The 17,343-nt window shown below is 43.2% G+C and overlaps 1 protein-coding gene across 1 annotated transcript in view; it reads left to right on the plus strand.

Annotated features, from left to right (window-relative positions):
- The window catches only part of stk32c (serine/threonine kinase 32C), a 144,425-nt gene extending 130,467 nt beyond the window's left edge, over positions 1-13,958 (plus strand). Inside the window, exons 9-12 of the mRNA XM_079511571.1 lie at positions 3,950-4,075; positions 6,740-6,868; positions 10,611-10,678; positions 12,986-13,958. Coding sequence (XP_079367697.1) covers positions 3,950-4,075; positions 6,740-6,868; positions 10,611-10,678; positions 12,986-13,271 — 609 coding nt within the window. The 3' untranslated portion in view covers positions 13,272-13,958. The remainder of the gene's footprint in view (positions 1-3,949; positions 4,076-6,739; positions 6,869-10,610; positions 10,679-12,985) is intronic.
- Positions 13,959-17,343: the final 3,385 nt, after the last annotated feature.

A 17,343-nucleotide genomic window follows, 5' to 3' on the forward strand; every position in this document is an offset into this window, starting at 1 on the left:
CAGGGATGATGGAGGCATGGGGCTATGGCGGGGGTGGCAGGATGGAGGGGAAAAAAAGAGTAGAGGACATTTGGGGGGAGGAGAAGGGAATGACAGATGGAGGGAAGGGATGAAGAGAGAGAGAGACATGAGAAAGGCAGGGAAAAGGGAGCATTTGTGCGTGCGTGCGTGCGCGTGTGCGCGCGCGACAGAGAGAATGTCTGTGTCTGTTAACTCATGTGAATGTCCGTCTTGTGATGTGTGTGCTGTTGATGTGGGTGTGTATGACTGTGTCAGTCTGTTTAGCACATACTGACTGAGCACCTGCCTCCTCCTGTGTCCACTCTCTCTCTCTCTCTCTCTCTCTCTCTCTCTCTCTCTGTGTGTGAGCGTTGTGGACGACTGGCGTTAGTCTGTTCCGCTCGGCTGCTAATCAATTAGCATGTATACCGGTAAGCTCCTTGGAGACGCGCCCAACAACAACAGGGCCCTCCAGCCAGGAGAAAATCAAATTGGCCTTTAAATCATGCACCGTCTGTGAGACTGTAAGTTAACACAAGGTGCTAAATACAATATAACAGGCGTGTTCTTTTGTTATAGAATACAGCAGTAAGCCAGTAACACCACCCATGGTGGGGTTTCTTTCCATGGAAAAGATTGTGCTCATGTGCCGTTGCAAACAGATTAGAGTTTTGATGCGATGAAACACACGCCGATCACTGTCAGATTGGACTGATTAAGAGTGCCCCCTGTTGGTGACTATACACTGTCAGATTGGACTGATTAAGAGCGCCCCCTGTTGGTGACTATACACTGTCAGATTGGACTGATTAAGAGTGCCCCCTGTTGGTGACTATACACTGTCAGATTGGACTGATTAAGAGTGCCCCCTGTTGGTGACTATACACTGTCAGATTGGACTGATTAAGAGCGCCCCCTGTTGGTGACTACTGATCACTGTCAGATTGGACTGATTAACAGTGCCCCCTGTTGGTGACTATACACTTAGTCAAGTGAATGTGGTGTGATATACAGTACAGTACAGCAGTGGTTGCCAAAGTGGGGTCCGGGGACCCCCAGAGGTCCTTGAGGGAGTTCCAGGGGGTCCCTATTATGCTAAATCATAATTAGGAACCAAATGGACCCATTATGGGTCTGTAACTCAGAGAGTATACAAATGGAACCAAATGGACCCGTGCACTCTGAGTTAAATTAACTTTGATTTTACAATTTACAATTTACAATTTAGGCATTTAGCAGACGCTCTTAATCCAGAGCGATTTACATTACAAAAGCATGGCATACATCACATATATAAAAAGTAGTTATCATGAATCATGCGTAAACTAAGAACGTAACAGTGGAGTATCTATGTTAACTATACATACTATACTATATAATATATTATACATGTGTACTATAAAGTGCTATGACTACATAAAGTGCAATTCTAGAGCTGTCTACGTAACAAGCTATAAGTCTGTTTAAAATACTATCTAAGTCTACATAATGTGCTATCTAAGGGGCTAGGCTATAGGGCAAGTGCTACGGGCCATGGTGGAGTCTGAAGAGGTGGGTTTTCAGACTACGGCAGAAGATTGGGAGTGAGGCTGCAGTTCTGACTGTGATGGGAAGTGCATTCCATAGTTTTGGAGCCAGAAGGGAGAAGAGTTTGGGACGTGTGGAGCGTTGTCCCGGCGTTTTTAGTGAAGGTACCTACAGCTTCCCTGCGTTGGCTGATCTGAGTGTGCTTTTGTAGGGTACGATCATACTTGTGAGATATGGGGGGGCCATGCCTTTGGTTGCTTTGAATGCCAGCATCAGAGTTTTGTATTCTGTGCGGGCAGCGACCGGGAGCCAATGGAGGGAGCGGAGAAGGGGGGTGACGTGTGAGAATTTTGGCTGGTTGAAGACCAAGCTGGCTGCGGCATTTTGGATCAGTTGGAGGGGCTTAAGTGCACATGCCGGTAGGCCAGTAAGGAGGGAGTTACAATAGTCAAGTTTTGACAAGACTGTTGTCTGGATTAGGAGCTGGGCTGACTCCTGGGTGAGGAACGGTCTAATTCGTCGTATGTTGTAGAGTGTAAACCTACAGGATCTAGTGACAGCTGTGATATGTGTTTTGAACGAGAGCTGACTGTCCAGGACAACACCAAGGTTCCTGGCTGTCGGGACAGACTTTACCAGGGCGTTGTCTACGGAGATAGTTAGCTCCCGCATAGGGCAGGACTTAGCTGGGAAGAACAGAAGCTCAGTCTTGTCTGGGTTCAGCTTGAGGTGGTTGGAAGACATCCACTGTGAGATGTCAGCCAGGCATGCAGTGATGCGCTCTTCTACCTAGGTGGCAGAGGGGGGGGAAGGATAGAAACAGTTGTGTGTCATCGGCATAGCAGTGATAGGATATATTGTGAGCAGAGATGATGGTGCCAAGGGATTTAGTGTACAGTGAGAAGAGGAGGGGACCAAGTACAGATCCCTGTGGGACCCCAGTTTGGAGGGTGCGGGGGGAGGATAGCAAACCTTTCCAAGAAACTTGGTAAGTCCGGTCAGAGAGGTAGGAGGAGAACCACTTCAGCGCCGTCCCGCCGATGCCTAGATCAGCTAGGGCACTGCCTAGGAGCAGCTAGTGGTTCACTGTGTCAAATGCCGCCGATAGGTCTAGGAGAATCAGGACTGCAGAGTGGGAAGCAGCCTGGGCAGCATGTAGTGCTTCTGTGACTGCGAGGAGTACAATATAAATTGGGGGTCCCAGAGATAGAAATGCCATGGGTGACCGTAGCCTAATTCAGGTCAAACGGGTGGCCCTTGAAATGAAAATGGTTGAGAATCTCTGCTAGAGCCTTATTATATCTTCTCTTATGGGGGTCTTTGGGATATATTTTCAGAATTGGGGTCCGCAGGCTGATGAGTATGATTTTGGGGGTCCTTGACATGACAAACTTTGGGAACCACTGCTGTACAGTACACAGACTTATGTGATTGACCCGTTTTATTGCTAAATAAAGGAAAGACCATTTGAAGTGGTACAGCAATGTCAATTATGCATAAGGGGGGGCGACGTATATATGCAATTATAGCTGCAGAAGATTGTTCTGAGGACATATAGTAAGTAGCCTACACACTGGGGACTGTGCGTCAGGCTTCAAATTAGTAAACATCCTGAAAAATAGATGAGGGCCTTTATTTAAAAGAAGAAGGCATGTTATACTGCGGACGTGCACTGGACTGCATGTTCATGATGAAAAGTGCATCTAAAATGGCTTTGATGAATCGGCTTTGTTTTTCCACCGTCACTTTGATGCACGTTAAGTGAAGCTCAGGCTCTCTCCGCGTGAATGTGGTGGTTGTCAGGGGGTGCCATACGTTGGTTATTAGACATATCAACCGTCCTACAGTCATTACAACACCGTCGCTCCCGACAGTTACAAATCACCCGTGCTGCGGGTTAAAAGTCACCCGTGGCTCACGACATGCGTGACGGGTTAAAACGAACCCGTGACGGGTTAAAACGAACCCGTGGCGGGTTAGAAATCACCCGTGGTGTCCGCGTGCGGTTAGGGTTAGTTAGGTTAGTGTTTTGGGTAGGGTGTCGGACTCATGACTGTAGGACTGTTGGTATGTCTAACAAAACACCGGCTATCCAGCCTTCATCAGTGTTGACCACACTGATGAAGGCTGGATGCTCTCTCAGTATGATGTAGAATAGAGTTGAAATAAATAGAAAGAGTTGAAATGCACTCTTGTCACAGAGTGCGATCCATTACCTTTATTTTTCGTGATGTTGATTTGAATGGTCTTTCAGAAAACTTTTAGGCATATCGTTGCTGCTGGGCAGCAGTTGTGACTTGTGTGCGTGCGTCCGTGCGTGTACACACACACACGCACGCACGCAGGCAGGCACGCACAGACACACACACACACACACACACACACACACACACCTGTTCCTGTGTTTCTCCCTCGCCTCCAGCTTTTGACAGTGAACCCGGAGCATCGTTTCTCCAGCCTGTCTCACATGCAGACGTCTCCGTACCTCGCCGACGTCAACTGGGACGCCGTCTACGAGAAGAAGATGGACGCCGGCTTCGTGCCCAACGTGAGTGTGGGTTACAAATCACCCGTGCTAATCACCCCTGCTGCGGGTTACAAATCACCTGTGCTGCGGGTTACAAATCACCCGTGCTAATCTCCCCTGCTGCGGGTTACAAATCACCCGTGCTGCGGGTTACAAATCACCCGTGCTGCGGGTTACAAATCACCCGTGATGCGGGTTACAAATCACCCGTGATGCGGGTTACAAATCACCCGTGCTGCGGGTTACAAATCACCCGTGCTACCGGTTACAAATCACCTGTGCTGCGAGTTACAAATCACCTTGCGGGTTACAAATCACCCGTGGTGCGGGTTACAAATCACCCGTGGCTTCCTGTGATGTTAGGGTTTGGGAGAGTGTTAGTAATGGTCGGACTAGCGGGAGGTTGGACCAAAGCCACGCTACCGGTACAGGCAGATGTGCGTGAAAAACAACACGCACACACACACACACACACACACACACACACACACACACACACACACACACACACACACACACACACACACACACACACACACACACACACAACCTTGTGCACACAACCAACTATAGCAAAACATGCTATAGTTGCAATATCAGTATAATGCGTGTGCATACAGATATTATGTAAAAGTAAATAGATTGGCACTTAGTCAATCTAACTATAGGTGTACACGGTGTGCAGTATTTGCTGCAGCGTGGTGGTGAAAGCATCGTGCCGTATAAATTATCCAGAGGCTTTTTTTTTTATGCTGCTCATTCATGCTGTGCAGCTCTCATGCTGTCTGTCTTTCAAGTGCTCATTCGTGTGTGTGTGTGTGTGTGTGTGTGTGTGTGTGTGTGTGTGTGTGTGTGTGTGTGTGTGTGTGTGTGTGTGTGTGTGTGTGTGTGTGTGTGTCGACTACAGTATGTGCAATTCACCGTTTATCGTTGCATGTCTGCTATGCATACTGTGGTGTATTTATAGATCACCTTTGATTGATTGATTGATTGATTGAAGGACTGCAACAGTTAATCAAACTACTGTAATTATTTAAATTAATTATAATAAAACCATATAAAACTAGAAAAAGTGCCCTTCTGGGAGGATAGGAGTGTGTGTGATGTTTGGCAAAATGTTTAGGAGTAATATAATCATGTTTTTTGTGTGTGTGTGTGTGTGTGTGTGTGTGTGTGTGTGTGTGTGTGTGTGTGTGTGTGTGTGTGTGTGTGTGTGTGTGTGTGTGTGTGTGTGTGTGTGTGAGACACAGCTTGGCCTGTTGTAGCGCCACCATGAGGCTGATTTGAAAACTGTCAAGTGGCATTTTTTCCTCAGCCTAGTGGGAATATGCATGCACAGTTTCACCGAAATCGGACGCTGCGTTGAGTAGTTGTGGCGATTTGTACAAAACGGGTACCAAGCGGGCTACTCCTGAAAAGTTTAGAAGCCAATCGTAGGCAATGAAGGTGGATTACATGACTATGGAGAGCATGTGTACCGATTTGCGTGAAATTTGGGTTACATCTGAAGGAGTAATATTAGAAAATGTGTTTTACATATGTCGGCCTCCTGGTGGCGCTATAAAGAGCAGATGTGAAAAATTCCAGGCAAAGGTTTTTCCTTGGCCTCTAGGGAGTTGGCATACAAAGCTATCCACAAATCCGTGCAGTTGGAGGTAAAAACACTTTTCGGCCAGTTATAGCGCCACCATGAGGCTGAGTTGAAAATGTTCACGTGGCATTTCTTCCTCGGCCTAGTGGGAATGTGCGTGCGCTATTTCACGGAAATCACACGATGTGTTCATGATTTGCAGCATTTTGTTTGAAACTGAACACTCCTGCGAACTTTGGAAGCCAATCTTAGCCAATCAGGATGGAGTCTGAGAAATCTGAAAGACCCGTTTGTTTGAATGGCTCTAGAGAGACTGTGTACCAATTTGCGTGATGTTTGGACAAAATCTGTAGGTGTACTGTCCAAAAACTTGTTTTGCACAAAGCGGCCTCCTGGTGGCGCTATAACAGGCCGTTCTGGAAATTTTGGGGCAGAGGTTCATCGTTGGCATCCAGGGAGTGTGTGTGCAAAATGTGGCATCGACCGGGTTAACAGTGCCGGAGATTAGCTGTTCACAGACGGACACACGGACACACGGACGGACAGACGGACGGACGGACACACGGACGGACGGAGTGCAAAACATACTCTCTCCCCATGCCTTCGGCCTGGTGGAGACAATGATAGGTTTTCAATGTGATGTATTGTGAGCTTGTAGATCACTTTTTAATTTTTTTATAAGAGACAAAATGTAACATAAGTGGTTAAGCATAATAACCACTATTCACTTTTTCCCACATTGATTCATTGATATATAATAATCAGAAGGGGATCTCTGATAGTGAAATCAATGAAAGAGGTACCGCACACTGTCTGGAACTTGCAAAAGAATTTGCTCTTTATTAGGTCGACGTGTCGGTCGTTAGAACTTCAGGACAGATATAACCAACCAACCTTAATTGAGGTGTGCATCTGCCTTATTCTAAAAGTTTAGTTGATATACATAAAATATTTAACTTACCCCCCAAAATATTATTTGATTACTGTATATCGCAGAATAACAGAATAATTGATATTGACAAGAAAATAATCGATAGTTGATTGGTTGATTATTTATGCTGTGTGATTATGTGATTATGCGTTGTGCCCAACAGAAAGGTCGTCTGCACTGCGACCCCACATTCGAGTTGGAGGAGATGATTATGGAGTCCAGGCCACTGCACAAGAAGAAGAAGAGACTGGCCAAGAACCGATCACGAGACAACAGCAAGGACTCCCAATCTGTGAGTCACTGCATACACCCTGAAATCCTGAGTTACTTTAATTAACTTCAACCTGAGTGTTACTCTGTGGTTCTCAAACTGTGGGCCGGCGGGGATCACTGGTGGGCCACGAGGGCATTGCAAGTGGGCCCCCAAATAATTGGCAAAAAAGTAACATACAACATTAGGACCAGGGACGTGCAGAGAGTGTTAGAGAGGCAGGGTCTGAAATCCTATAAGAGGGCACTTTTGGACAAAAATAGAGAAAATAGCAGATCTACAAGCTCTCAACGCGTCGCAGCGCGACTATTTTTGGGCGCAACCCAGCACTCTTTGGAGATGTATGGTGTACGACATGGATTTCTAAACAAATTTGTTCAACGCAAAATGTTGTGTTCAAGTTCAGGAGACTTCGGAAAAAAGCAAGAAAGGAGTGGCATTTGCATTTCTTTCACCATAGTAAATACTGCATTCGTGGTCTGGAGAGGGCAGAAGCACCCTTTGATGTCCATGTGTGCACGTCTCTGATTAGGACAGGGTGCGATGGAGGCAGATGATTCACTGTGGCGAGCACTGAAGGGAACAGCCGAAAGGATAAGAAGAAGAAACTGGATGAACACTGAATAATAACCACAGAGTTTCCGGTTGAATACCCGGAGCATCGGCAGAATTAGGCTGTATTTGAGCTGTGAGCTTGGAAACATGTCTCGCATATTACGTTTAAACTTCACATTTACCAACTGTCGCTTGGCAAAAAAAAGAGTTGGTTTAAATCAGTGTAAAAATGCATCCCTTTTTAAGTACCTACTGTCAAGGTTGAACAAACCTAGAGATTTTGCCTTGGATGGGAAATATTTATTTGTGAAGGCTGATAGGAATGCTTTTGATCAAAATAGACACCAAAGCATCCCCCCTGAGTTACAAAATGCCAGAGTTGTCTTTGATAACAGAGAATGCCTTTCTTTTTCTCTTCTTTTTAACAATCCAGTCAAATGGCCTTTTTGCTGTTTTTTAGAGTACCGTGCCTTCCTGTTTTTTGTCATAGTAGGCATGCTTACCGTCTTAACTCAGATCAGATTACCATTTGGGAAATGGAAAAGTACCAGCGGCCGCTGTAATACTGTTACAGACGGTACACAGTCAAATCCTAGGTGTTCATTTAGCTCCAAGGTTCTCGGACCAGTAATGGTCCCTTTGGGTCCGTTTTATCACACTCTCAGGGTTAAATAAACACTGTAAGTTTTACTGCATGTATATCAGTGGTGTTCAACCCTTTTCATACCAAGGTCCATTAATTATTCAGCATTTAAGCCACGGACCACCGTTTGAGGACATTTAGCCTCTCATACCCAAAACTTAGTCTTAGAATATTTTGTTGTCGTTGAAAGATGTTGTCCAATGTCCACAATGCCATGCTGTATTGATGTTGGCACCATTAGGAGAGATAACAGGCAAACATTGATCAAAATATCAATTAATTCTACATTCTCGAATTATTGTGTAGACTTCTTAATTGTAAATGAAGTAATGCAGATGTTTAACAATAATGTAACTCTTGAGACCCGGTTTCATTTTACGCTCGAGTTAAAGTTAACTCTCCATCATTTAAGTTTAACTGGGGACCACCTGGAACCCTATTTTGTGAGCTTGTAGATCGGCTATTTTCAAAATAGCCGAAATATATATAGGGCTGAAGTTGTTAATGTTAAGTTGTTAATGTATGTTTTCGTAATAATAATCAAAATCTATAAAGTAACTATAGTAACTGAAGTTTTCAAATAATTGTAGTGGAGTAAAAGTACAATAGATCCGAGATGTAGTGGAGTACCTAGAAGTAAAAGTATTGGAAATTGGAAATACTCAAGTAAAGTACCAATAATTCTAAATTGTACTTAAGTACACTAGTACAGTACTTAAGTAAACGTACTTAGTTACTTTCCACCACTAGGAATCATAAGATAGAAAGGCATGTGAGTGGCAGGCTAGGTCTAATGATTCTCCTATCATGGCATACACTTGTCCCCATGCCAGCTGCAGGTTCCCAGACTTCCCACATCCAAAGACCGTATTTTTAGAATGTTGCTGAGCCATAGCTAAATATAGCCATGCACAGTGGTATTCGGCTGTGTCAAATACCAACTAACTGACTGTAAAAAAAAAAGGCAAGCACGACTAACTGGCAGCTGGCTGGCTGGCTGGCTGGCAGCAAGCATTGTCTGCTACATTCTTAATCATCTACCCGTCTCAAAATAGGTACTATGCAGGGTCATTTGAGGCCTAAGCACCGGAAAGACTTAAAAATTGAATCACGGCCCAGCAACAGATCCTGTACGTGCGTAGGCAATGTGATTCTGAAACAAAAGACGAAATGACATCAAGTTTTGAATAAATAAATTGAATTAGAATAATGAGTAATCCCCAGCTTCCTATGTTTTCAAGACTCTCCTTAACCTTATTACTGGGGCTTTCCGCTGTCCTGGGGACTAGGAAATATATTTATGAGAAGCAGACGGCTCTCATCACAGCCATTATGGCATCAAAGTTATTGATGTCAGCCTCGTCTTGTCTGTGCATTAGGTTTTGTGTGCCATATGGGAGCACTCTGGAGAGCTTGTAGATGTGTGCTTTTTTGTTTGTCTGCGTGTGTACGCAATGCTACATTTTACAAAGATTTTGAAACTACCCCATTTTGTTTTTACGGCCCCAGGTGTTTTAGGAAATAAGAACTTCTATTTTCGGCTCGGGCCAAACAACCAATTTGAAGACAGTCAGTGAACAAACAAGTCTTGACTGAGTTGTTATCTAATGCGGGGGGATGGGGGGGGGGGGGGGGGGGGAGGGGTGGTGAGGTAAGGCTGTGGACTGACAGAGGGCAGGAGAATTCTGGTCTGTTTGCAAGGGTGGCGAAGATGATGACGATGAATTTGACCATATGTGACATGTCTCCAAATGTCTATTGGTTGGCGCAATAACTAAAGCTAGTATTAAGTATTGAGAAAAATACAAATGAAAATGGAATGAGGCATTAAAAAAAAATCTATTGTATTTGTTTTCCTTAGTCTTATAGTCTCTAGATATGTGACCAAATTTGACTGTGGGACTGCTATTGCATTTTTTTTTAATTTTTAATTTTTTTCATGTCATATGAAAGCAGGGAATCATATTAGCTTCAAATTGACATATTGGTTGTTCAGTTTGACCCACCAGTCTTGGAGATGTTTATAGAGTAATGTCTTGCAGAGAAACAGCGAGTTGAGAAAACAGGCTTGAAAGGTTCACTTCTAGCTACATTGTTTAAGCATTTCTTTCATATTTACCTGTCGATTATTTAGTATGTGAAGAGTGCTATTAACTCATTTTGGAAAAATAAATAAATAGATCTGCGATGCCAATGCGATGGCAGGCTCTCAGTCAAATCTGGTCACATGTTGCTATTTTTTGCACCTCGTTGAATCTTCTTGCACCTGACCTGACTAGGCTAAAACTAATAAATACTGAACAAAAACTAGGCATTTTTAAAAAGGAAAAACTAAACTAGATTCAAAAACAGATGATACTAACCCAGGTGAGGAAGTGAAATGGAGATGATTATGATTAAAGGTGATGAAGAGGAGGATAATGACAGTGTTGGATAATAATGGTAAGAAGAACAAAGACTTTATAATGATATATTTATATATTCTCTATATTTATAATATAGAGAACGGAGATAATTAAGGAGTAGGAAGTGAGCTCTCATGAGTGTTCCTTTGTTCCCCTGCAGGAGAACGACTACTTACAGGAGTGCCTTGAAGTGGTGCAGCAAGAGTTCATGATCTTCAACCGCGTAAAGTAAGACACAAGCTCACGCTGCCATGTGACGTATGTGACATTCTGAAACAAGATATTTAAACACAATGTATTAAGACACGTTTCTGTCCAGCCTGCATCATCGTTCACAAATAATACAGGATGTAATAGGGGTCAACAAAAAATAATTGACACCAAATAATTCTGTTTCCAAAAATAGCATATTACCATTATAGTGGTATACTGGGTTGGGATTATTGCATTAATAACATCATAAACTTACACAGTAGCCGAGTAGCAGCTTGGGGACTCTGCAGTCTGCACTATGTTAGCTTTAGCTGCTCAGATGCTAGGCTAAACTGCTAAGCAGGACATTACTACACCAAACATTGTGGAGACACATGGCCAACCTTTCCACAAAATACCCCCCCCCCCCCCCCAGGTTAACCCACTTTATGATATCTCACCTGCAACACAAGCAAGACAGTTAAACACAAACAATGTATTAAGACATGTTTCTGTCCAGCCTCCTGCCTCATCATTCACAATACAATCCTGTAGCGCTCACTGGAGTGTAATGCCCCCTTGTGGCGCAGTGGAGCTATAGCTCTGTATTTGGCAGGCAAGGGACACAAAAGACAAGTAACATCACATAAAACCATGAGAAAATTAAATACACTTATTCATTAACTTTTATCTTTTTTTAACAATTTAACTTGTAATGCCATGAACTCTACTATGAACTTGAGTAGTAGCAATTATAATGAAATAAACAACAAAATAGGGGGCGACATGATTATAAATGAAGCTGGATTACCAGCCCTAGGTGCCCAGACCACTAGGCCGGCCTGGGCCATGTTTTTGTTATGAAAGCACACCAATCATGGCTGTTATATCATGACAGTGTATCAGCGTTTTGTTTTGTGATAGATGGTGATATGCAAGTATAATGATGAAGAAAACAACATGTTATGGCTCTGCTTGCCCTACACACTTGAACCATAACTCGTGGTCAAATCAGAGAGAGAAACGACTCTAAACGCTGCCACGGAACAGAATCCCACAGGGAACTGTCCTAGAAGATATGAAAGGGGATCTAGCATTTATGCAAAGCTAAAAGCGTTTTATGTTCACCATGAAACAAAAATGTCAGGGCATGAAAAGCATAGAGCTAGCTTTGCTCAAGTAATCCGCCCCGGCTACAATGATCCTTTGCAGATTGGCGTGCCGCTGTGCACCGCATTTATTACTATTGTCATGGGTTTAACACGGCTTCAAATGTAGCTGCAGGGGTATATATAGCATTCTGTGTCAGTCTGAGGAGTCTCTGTAACTTTTATTCTAAACGCGTTCTCATTTCAGGGCTTTAATTTCAATTCTTGCCGTGTGGTGACAATCATCCCTTTGTGCTATACAGCTGTATTCAGTGTTATTTTTGGCGGCTAATTTAGATTTTTTTTTTTTTAGTTTTTTAGTTTAGTTTTTTTAGTTTTCATTTTAGTCATTGTTATCCTTTTTATCCGTTTTTGAGTGGTGCAAACCACTCCAATAACCAGCTTTGTCTGTATGTACCTGTGTACCTGTGTATGTACGTGGGGCCACGTAGGGGTGAGCATGGTTGCTATGGTTAGTGTGTGACGTCACTGCAGTTCACACGGGTGTGATTTTTTGTTTATCGAAGAGAACTAAAAAGGTTTTAGTCCAGTTTTAATAATAAAAGAATGTCATGAAATTGTGAATGACCACTAGTCCCTACCTAACATTTGAGTCTAGTTTTTATTTGTTGACAAAATTGTCAATATTATATTTAGTCATAGTTTTAGTTATTTAGTTAGTTTTCGTCAGTGAAAAAAGATAGTTGACGAAAGGCTTTCGTCATAGTTTGTCGACAAAATTAACACTATAATCCCAGGTCTGCTATATAAATCCCAGATTCATTATAATCTATAGTGTATAGATTACTTAAATGTTGCTCAAAATATGAGCCTAATTTGCCATCATAGGGAAGAGAATATTGGTTCAGTGGTGCTCTGGACTAAATTATCACCTCATTAGTTATTGACAAGTGTCTCCCACTGCAGCATTTATTATGTGGAAGTCTTCTGTGTGGCGAGTGGACTCCTGGTATTCTCTAATTAATGTCAGAGTTCTATTTAAGGAGATAATTTTGTAGACTTATGCTGATCATCACAGGCTGGTGTAACAGACCTCATCACATTCAAATGCCTAACATTTCTCTTTTTTTATTGCATTCTCTTCTTTTTTCCTTGTATGTTGTGTGTGTGTGTGTGTGTGTGTGCGTGCGTGCGTGCGTGCGTGTCATTATGTGTGTACACCCGCCCACGTCAGGTTGAAGAAACGCCTGGAAGAAGGCCAGTCAGAAGGCGGAGAATGTGAGGGCGGAGAATGCGAGGGCGGAGAGTGCGAGGGCGCAGAATGCGAGGGCGGAGAGTGCGAGGGCGCAGAATGCGAGGGCGGAGAGTGCGAGGGCGCAGAATGCGAGGGCGCAGAATGCGAGGGCAGCGGCGACGGGGACGGGGAAGAGGCCGAAGGCGGCGATGACGACGGGCCCGAACCCTCCTCCAAACGGAGCATGTGCGGCTCCGTCTGCTCCTCCTCCCCCGGCAGCTGCTAGCGATCACCGCGCTGACGCCACACCTCGTCCCCCCAACGCGGTGGCGCCGGTCTCATGGCGGTGTCTTTCTCTATCTCTCTCTCTCTCTCTGGCTGCTGCAAGTCTTTGTGCCATGCCATGACTCTTCTCACAACTGTCTTCTGTGTATATTAGCCAGGAAGCCGCGAGGAACACAAAAGAGGTAGCGACCGACCGACACATGGCAGGATCCAAAATGGCTCCCTCATTTTTCTTGTTTTGTTTTAGTTTGTTCCCCCCCTCCCCCCCTCCGTAGCAGTATCTTTACCAGTAAGGCATGAATGAACCTGTGGGAGCGCCGCAGAATCTGGAAAGGCACCCGGCCTGCCCGCCCTAGAGTAAGCTCTGCTCTAAAGGCACCCGGCCTGCCCGCCCTAGAGTAAGCTCTGCTCTAAAGGCACCCGGCCTGCCCGCCCTAGAGTAAGCTCTGCTCTAAAGGCACCCGGCCTGCCCGCCCTAGAGTAAGCTCTGCTCTAATTTCTATGCAACGTACAGTATAGCATTATAGTACGGTATAAGTAACTTTTCTTTTAGAGAGAGAGGTTGTTTTACACAAGCGGTAAGACACAGTTCTAGATGGTGCAATAGGAGTCCATGGTTAAGGCGATGTTCTGTTCCCTTGAGAAATCTCCCCTCCACTCTAAACTATTCTATACAGATAGATTCACAGTATCAGAGACTATGGGCTCCATTTTCGTCACCGCAATGTTTTGCAAAATAGTAAAAAAGGGCAAATCAGTTTAGGGATAAGGGGTTTAGTGACGGAAATGGAGCCCTAGAACTCTTAGGGCCCTATTTTCGTCAGTTTACCCTAAACTTATTTGCCTTTTTTTACTATTTTGAAAAACAAAACAAATTGTTCAACTGTGTTTTTCAAAATAGTAAAAAAAAAAGGGCAAAGAAGTTTAGGGATTAGGGGTAAGGCACTGATGAAAATAGGGCCCTTAGTTTCTCCCTTGCTGTCTCCGCCGTGCATTAAAATCGCTCTCTTATATCACCACACACACACACACACACACACACACACACACACACACACACACACACACACACACACACACACACACCTATGGCACTGCATTTGATTTTATATTTACCCGCAGTCAGTCTGAATGCTTTTGTTTCTAATTTCACTGATGCCGTGCTTATGGCAAACACAAGGACTCGCGCACTTATTTCTCTGCCAAGTGTAATTCCATTTCGTGGGAGGATAAAAGCTACTTCCAGATAAAGGGGAACAGCCTCTCCAGTAGATGCTCATAATAATAATAACACAATCCATCTGGTACAGAGAGGCTATCATGACTTCTTTGATGCTTGCCATGTCGTTTCTGATACTCAACAATCTAGTGGTGCTGGTGCATCCATTGTATTGTAGCCGTACATTTGCATCAACATGCTAGTTGGATTTTTCACAAAATATAGCTCTATACTCTAATTGGTGAAAGTGGCGTTTTATGGTATCAAGGTACTGTAAGTTGTGTAATCAAGGAGAACAATTTAACTTTTTACTGTCTCTATAATGTTTGCCAAGATGCAGCATTCTGGCACCGAACTGTGGCTGCTACTCATCCAGAACCATTATTGCGCCAAGAAATAAATAATTCTATGAATATATAAGACGTAACACTTGATTTGGTAACACTTGAGTTTACATTAGCCTTATTCCCAGTGTATTAGCCTGTGTGTTTTATGGAAGTCTGCAGTCAGTAAGTATAGTATACACAACAACGCACAAGTTAAACTAATTAATTTCAATCTCCCTCGGTGTAATGTGCTGCTGATTAGCAAAGCAAGCACACTTTTCCGGAAGTACTTGCACAGTGTTGACATGTACTTTATTTTCCACTGGTTAATACACTTTAATACAAAAGAATGAAGCCATTGTAAAATAAAGCCTACAGACTATGATTTATTAGTTGAATTTGATCTCTTGAGAGAATGTGCGTGTTAATTGTTAAGGTCTCTCATTGGGGATTGCTGTGGGGCGATCTTGAAGTAGCTGTGCTCTTGGTAACTTGACTTGTGTATAAACAGTTCCTATACGGTAGTAGTGTTCGTGGCACATTTAAGGTGGTGCCATTAATCTCAGCCTGGACACCTGAGAACATGTAGCAAAGTCCACCTTAAAACACTAAGGCCTAATAAAATAAAAATAAAAACCTGTAAATAGCATAGAATAGATGGTAAAACAAATACAAATAAAAGGTTAACTCACCACAGTTTTATGTGGGACTGCTTACATAACGTGTAAACGAATGGAGGAGTTTGTGTGAAGCCAAACGCTCATACGGTCTCGTTCCGATCTTCTTTTCCAAGTGTGCAGGCACAACTTGTAGGCAAAATATGCCAAAGCTTTTCTACCATTTGCATAACCATTTCTAAGGAACTATCTTTGAGTGTGTGAATGTATGTCTCTTTTCCTGGTACATCAGTTCAATGCTCCTACTGCAAGTGACACTTCACATTTATACAAGCACATTGATATTATGTACAGTATAAAAAAACATTTGGGATAAGGGGTGCACCTCAAAGATTGATCGGTTGACGATTAGATTAAGGAGCTGCGTACAAAATACAGTGGAAACTCCATTCAGATACTGTATGCCATGAAAAGATATTCTGCATTAATTGCGTCGGTATTCCCAAACCCTGTGCTTTGTTGCATGCACATTTACAGTATAAGCCTGTTCTTATTTTTTTGCAGAAGCATATAGAACTTGAGCCCCGATTGGCTGATTTGTGCATGTATTTTAGCTTCTGACACTTACTGTAGCATACATACCTCAGTGGTACTGTTGGTCACACCGTAGCCCTGGCCTATACCATGACCTTTTGACCTTCATCTGGTCAGTGCAGAGACTGCAGAGTGGACTGAAGGACATTTACAACTGTACAACTCATTATAATCCCAGTGGTATGTCGACGGCATGATACTTTTTTTATTAGATGATATGCAGTTACTGTACCTTCTGGCATCCCGTAGGCTGTCTTAACGCTTTGGACCGTTGTTGGATGGATGGATGGATGGATTAACGCTTTGGACCGTTGTTGGTGGATGGATGGATGGATTAACGCTTTGGACCGTTGTTGGTGGATGGATGGATGGATGGATGGAACGTGTGTATAAGTCGGCATTCGTGTTTGTTGTTTATTTTTAAGCGTCTCTGTAAGTGTCTCCGCGGCAAACAAACAAACAAAGACGAAGAAGTGGGTCCAGGTTCTTCTACCTCCACCCCCAAAAAAACGTTATCTGCTGTGTCATCATCAAAACATGTTAAAACTCTGTTTCTTCTCAAGGCTTCTCTCCTTAAATCGGATCAGAATAAAACATAAGCCGTGGCGTGGCTTTTTGTAATTATATGTTAATCATTTGTAAATGAGTAAGAAAAGATTTTTGATGGATAATTTAAGTGTAGCTTTGTTGCGATACTGATCTATTATAGTATTGCCGTTGGCTCCTCTCGTCAGTGATGGCTCCTAATTGGACATTTTGCTTGCGATTCCCAACATGTTTCCTGTGTATTTGTGTGTGTGTGCATTCCATCATGGTGAGCATACTGTATTGCCATGAGTTGTTTCTTCTAAAAGGCGTTTTGCTTGTGTTTGATCAGCAACAGCATGTTTCCCATCCTAACGATTAAACAAAATAAAACTAACACTCTAAAGGGAACATAGATGTCTTTGCATTGTGGATACATTTTGTAAATCAGTGCCCTTAATTATTCAGAAGAAGAAGAGAAAAAAAAGGGATTTTATGCCACTCTTTTCTCCTTTTATGATCCTCTTTTGCATAATGTTCTGTACTGCAGGATTTGTACTATATTCACTCGCAGTTCTCCAGTCTAAAAAAGCCTTGTATACTGTACTGTACCTCCTTCAACTGCTCTATGTTAAAAAAATAAAAATAAAAACAGACATGCTGCTTTAACTGCTTTGATAAAGAAATAAAACTCCTTCTAGTATACATCTCTAACTCTTCTTCTGTGTCCTTGTGTCAGTCAATATCAGTGCTCACTTTAGTTTAGACACGCAGCAGAGTAATGAAAAAGGC

Source organism: Electrona antarctica, assembly GCF_951216825.1.
Source record: "Electrona antarctica genome assembly, chromosome: 10".
NCBI classification, from domain to species: Eukaryota; Metazoa; Chordata; class Actinopteri; order Myctophiformes; family Myctophidae; genus Electrona; species Electrona antarctica.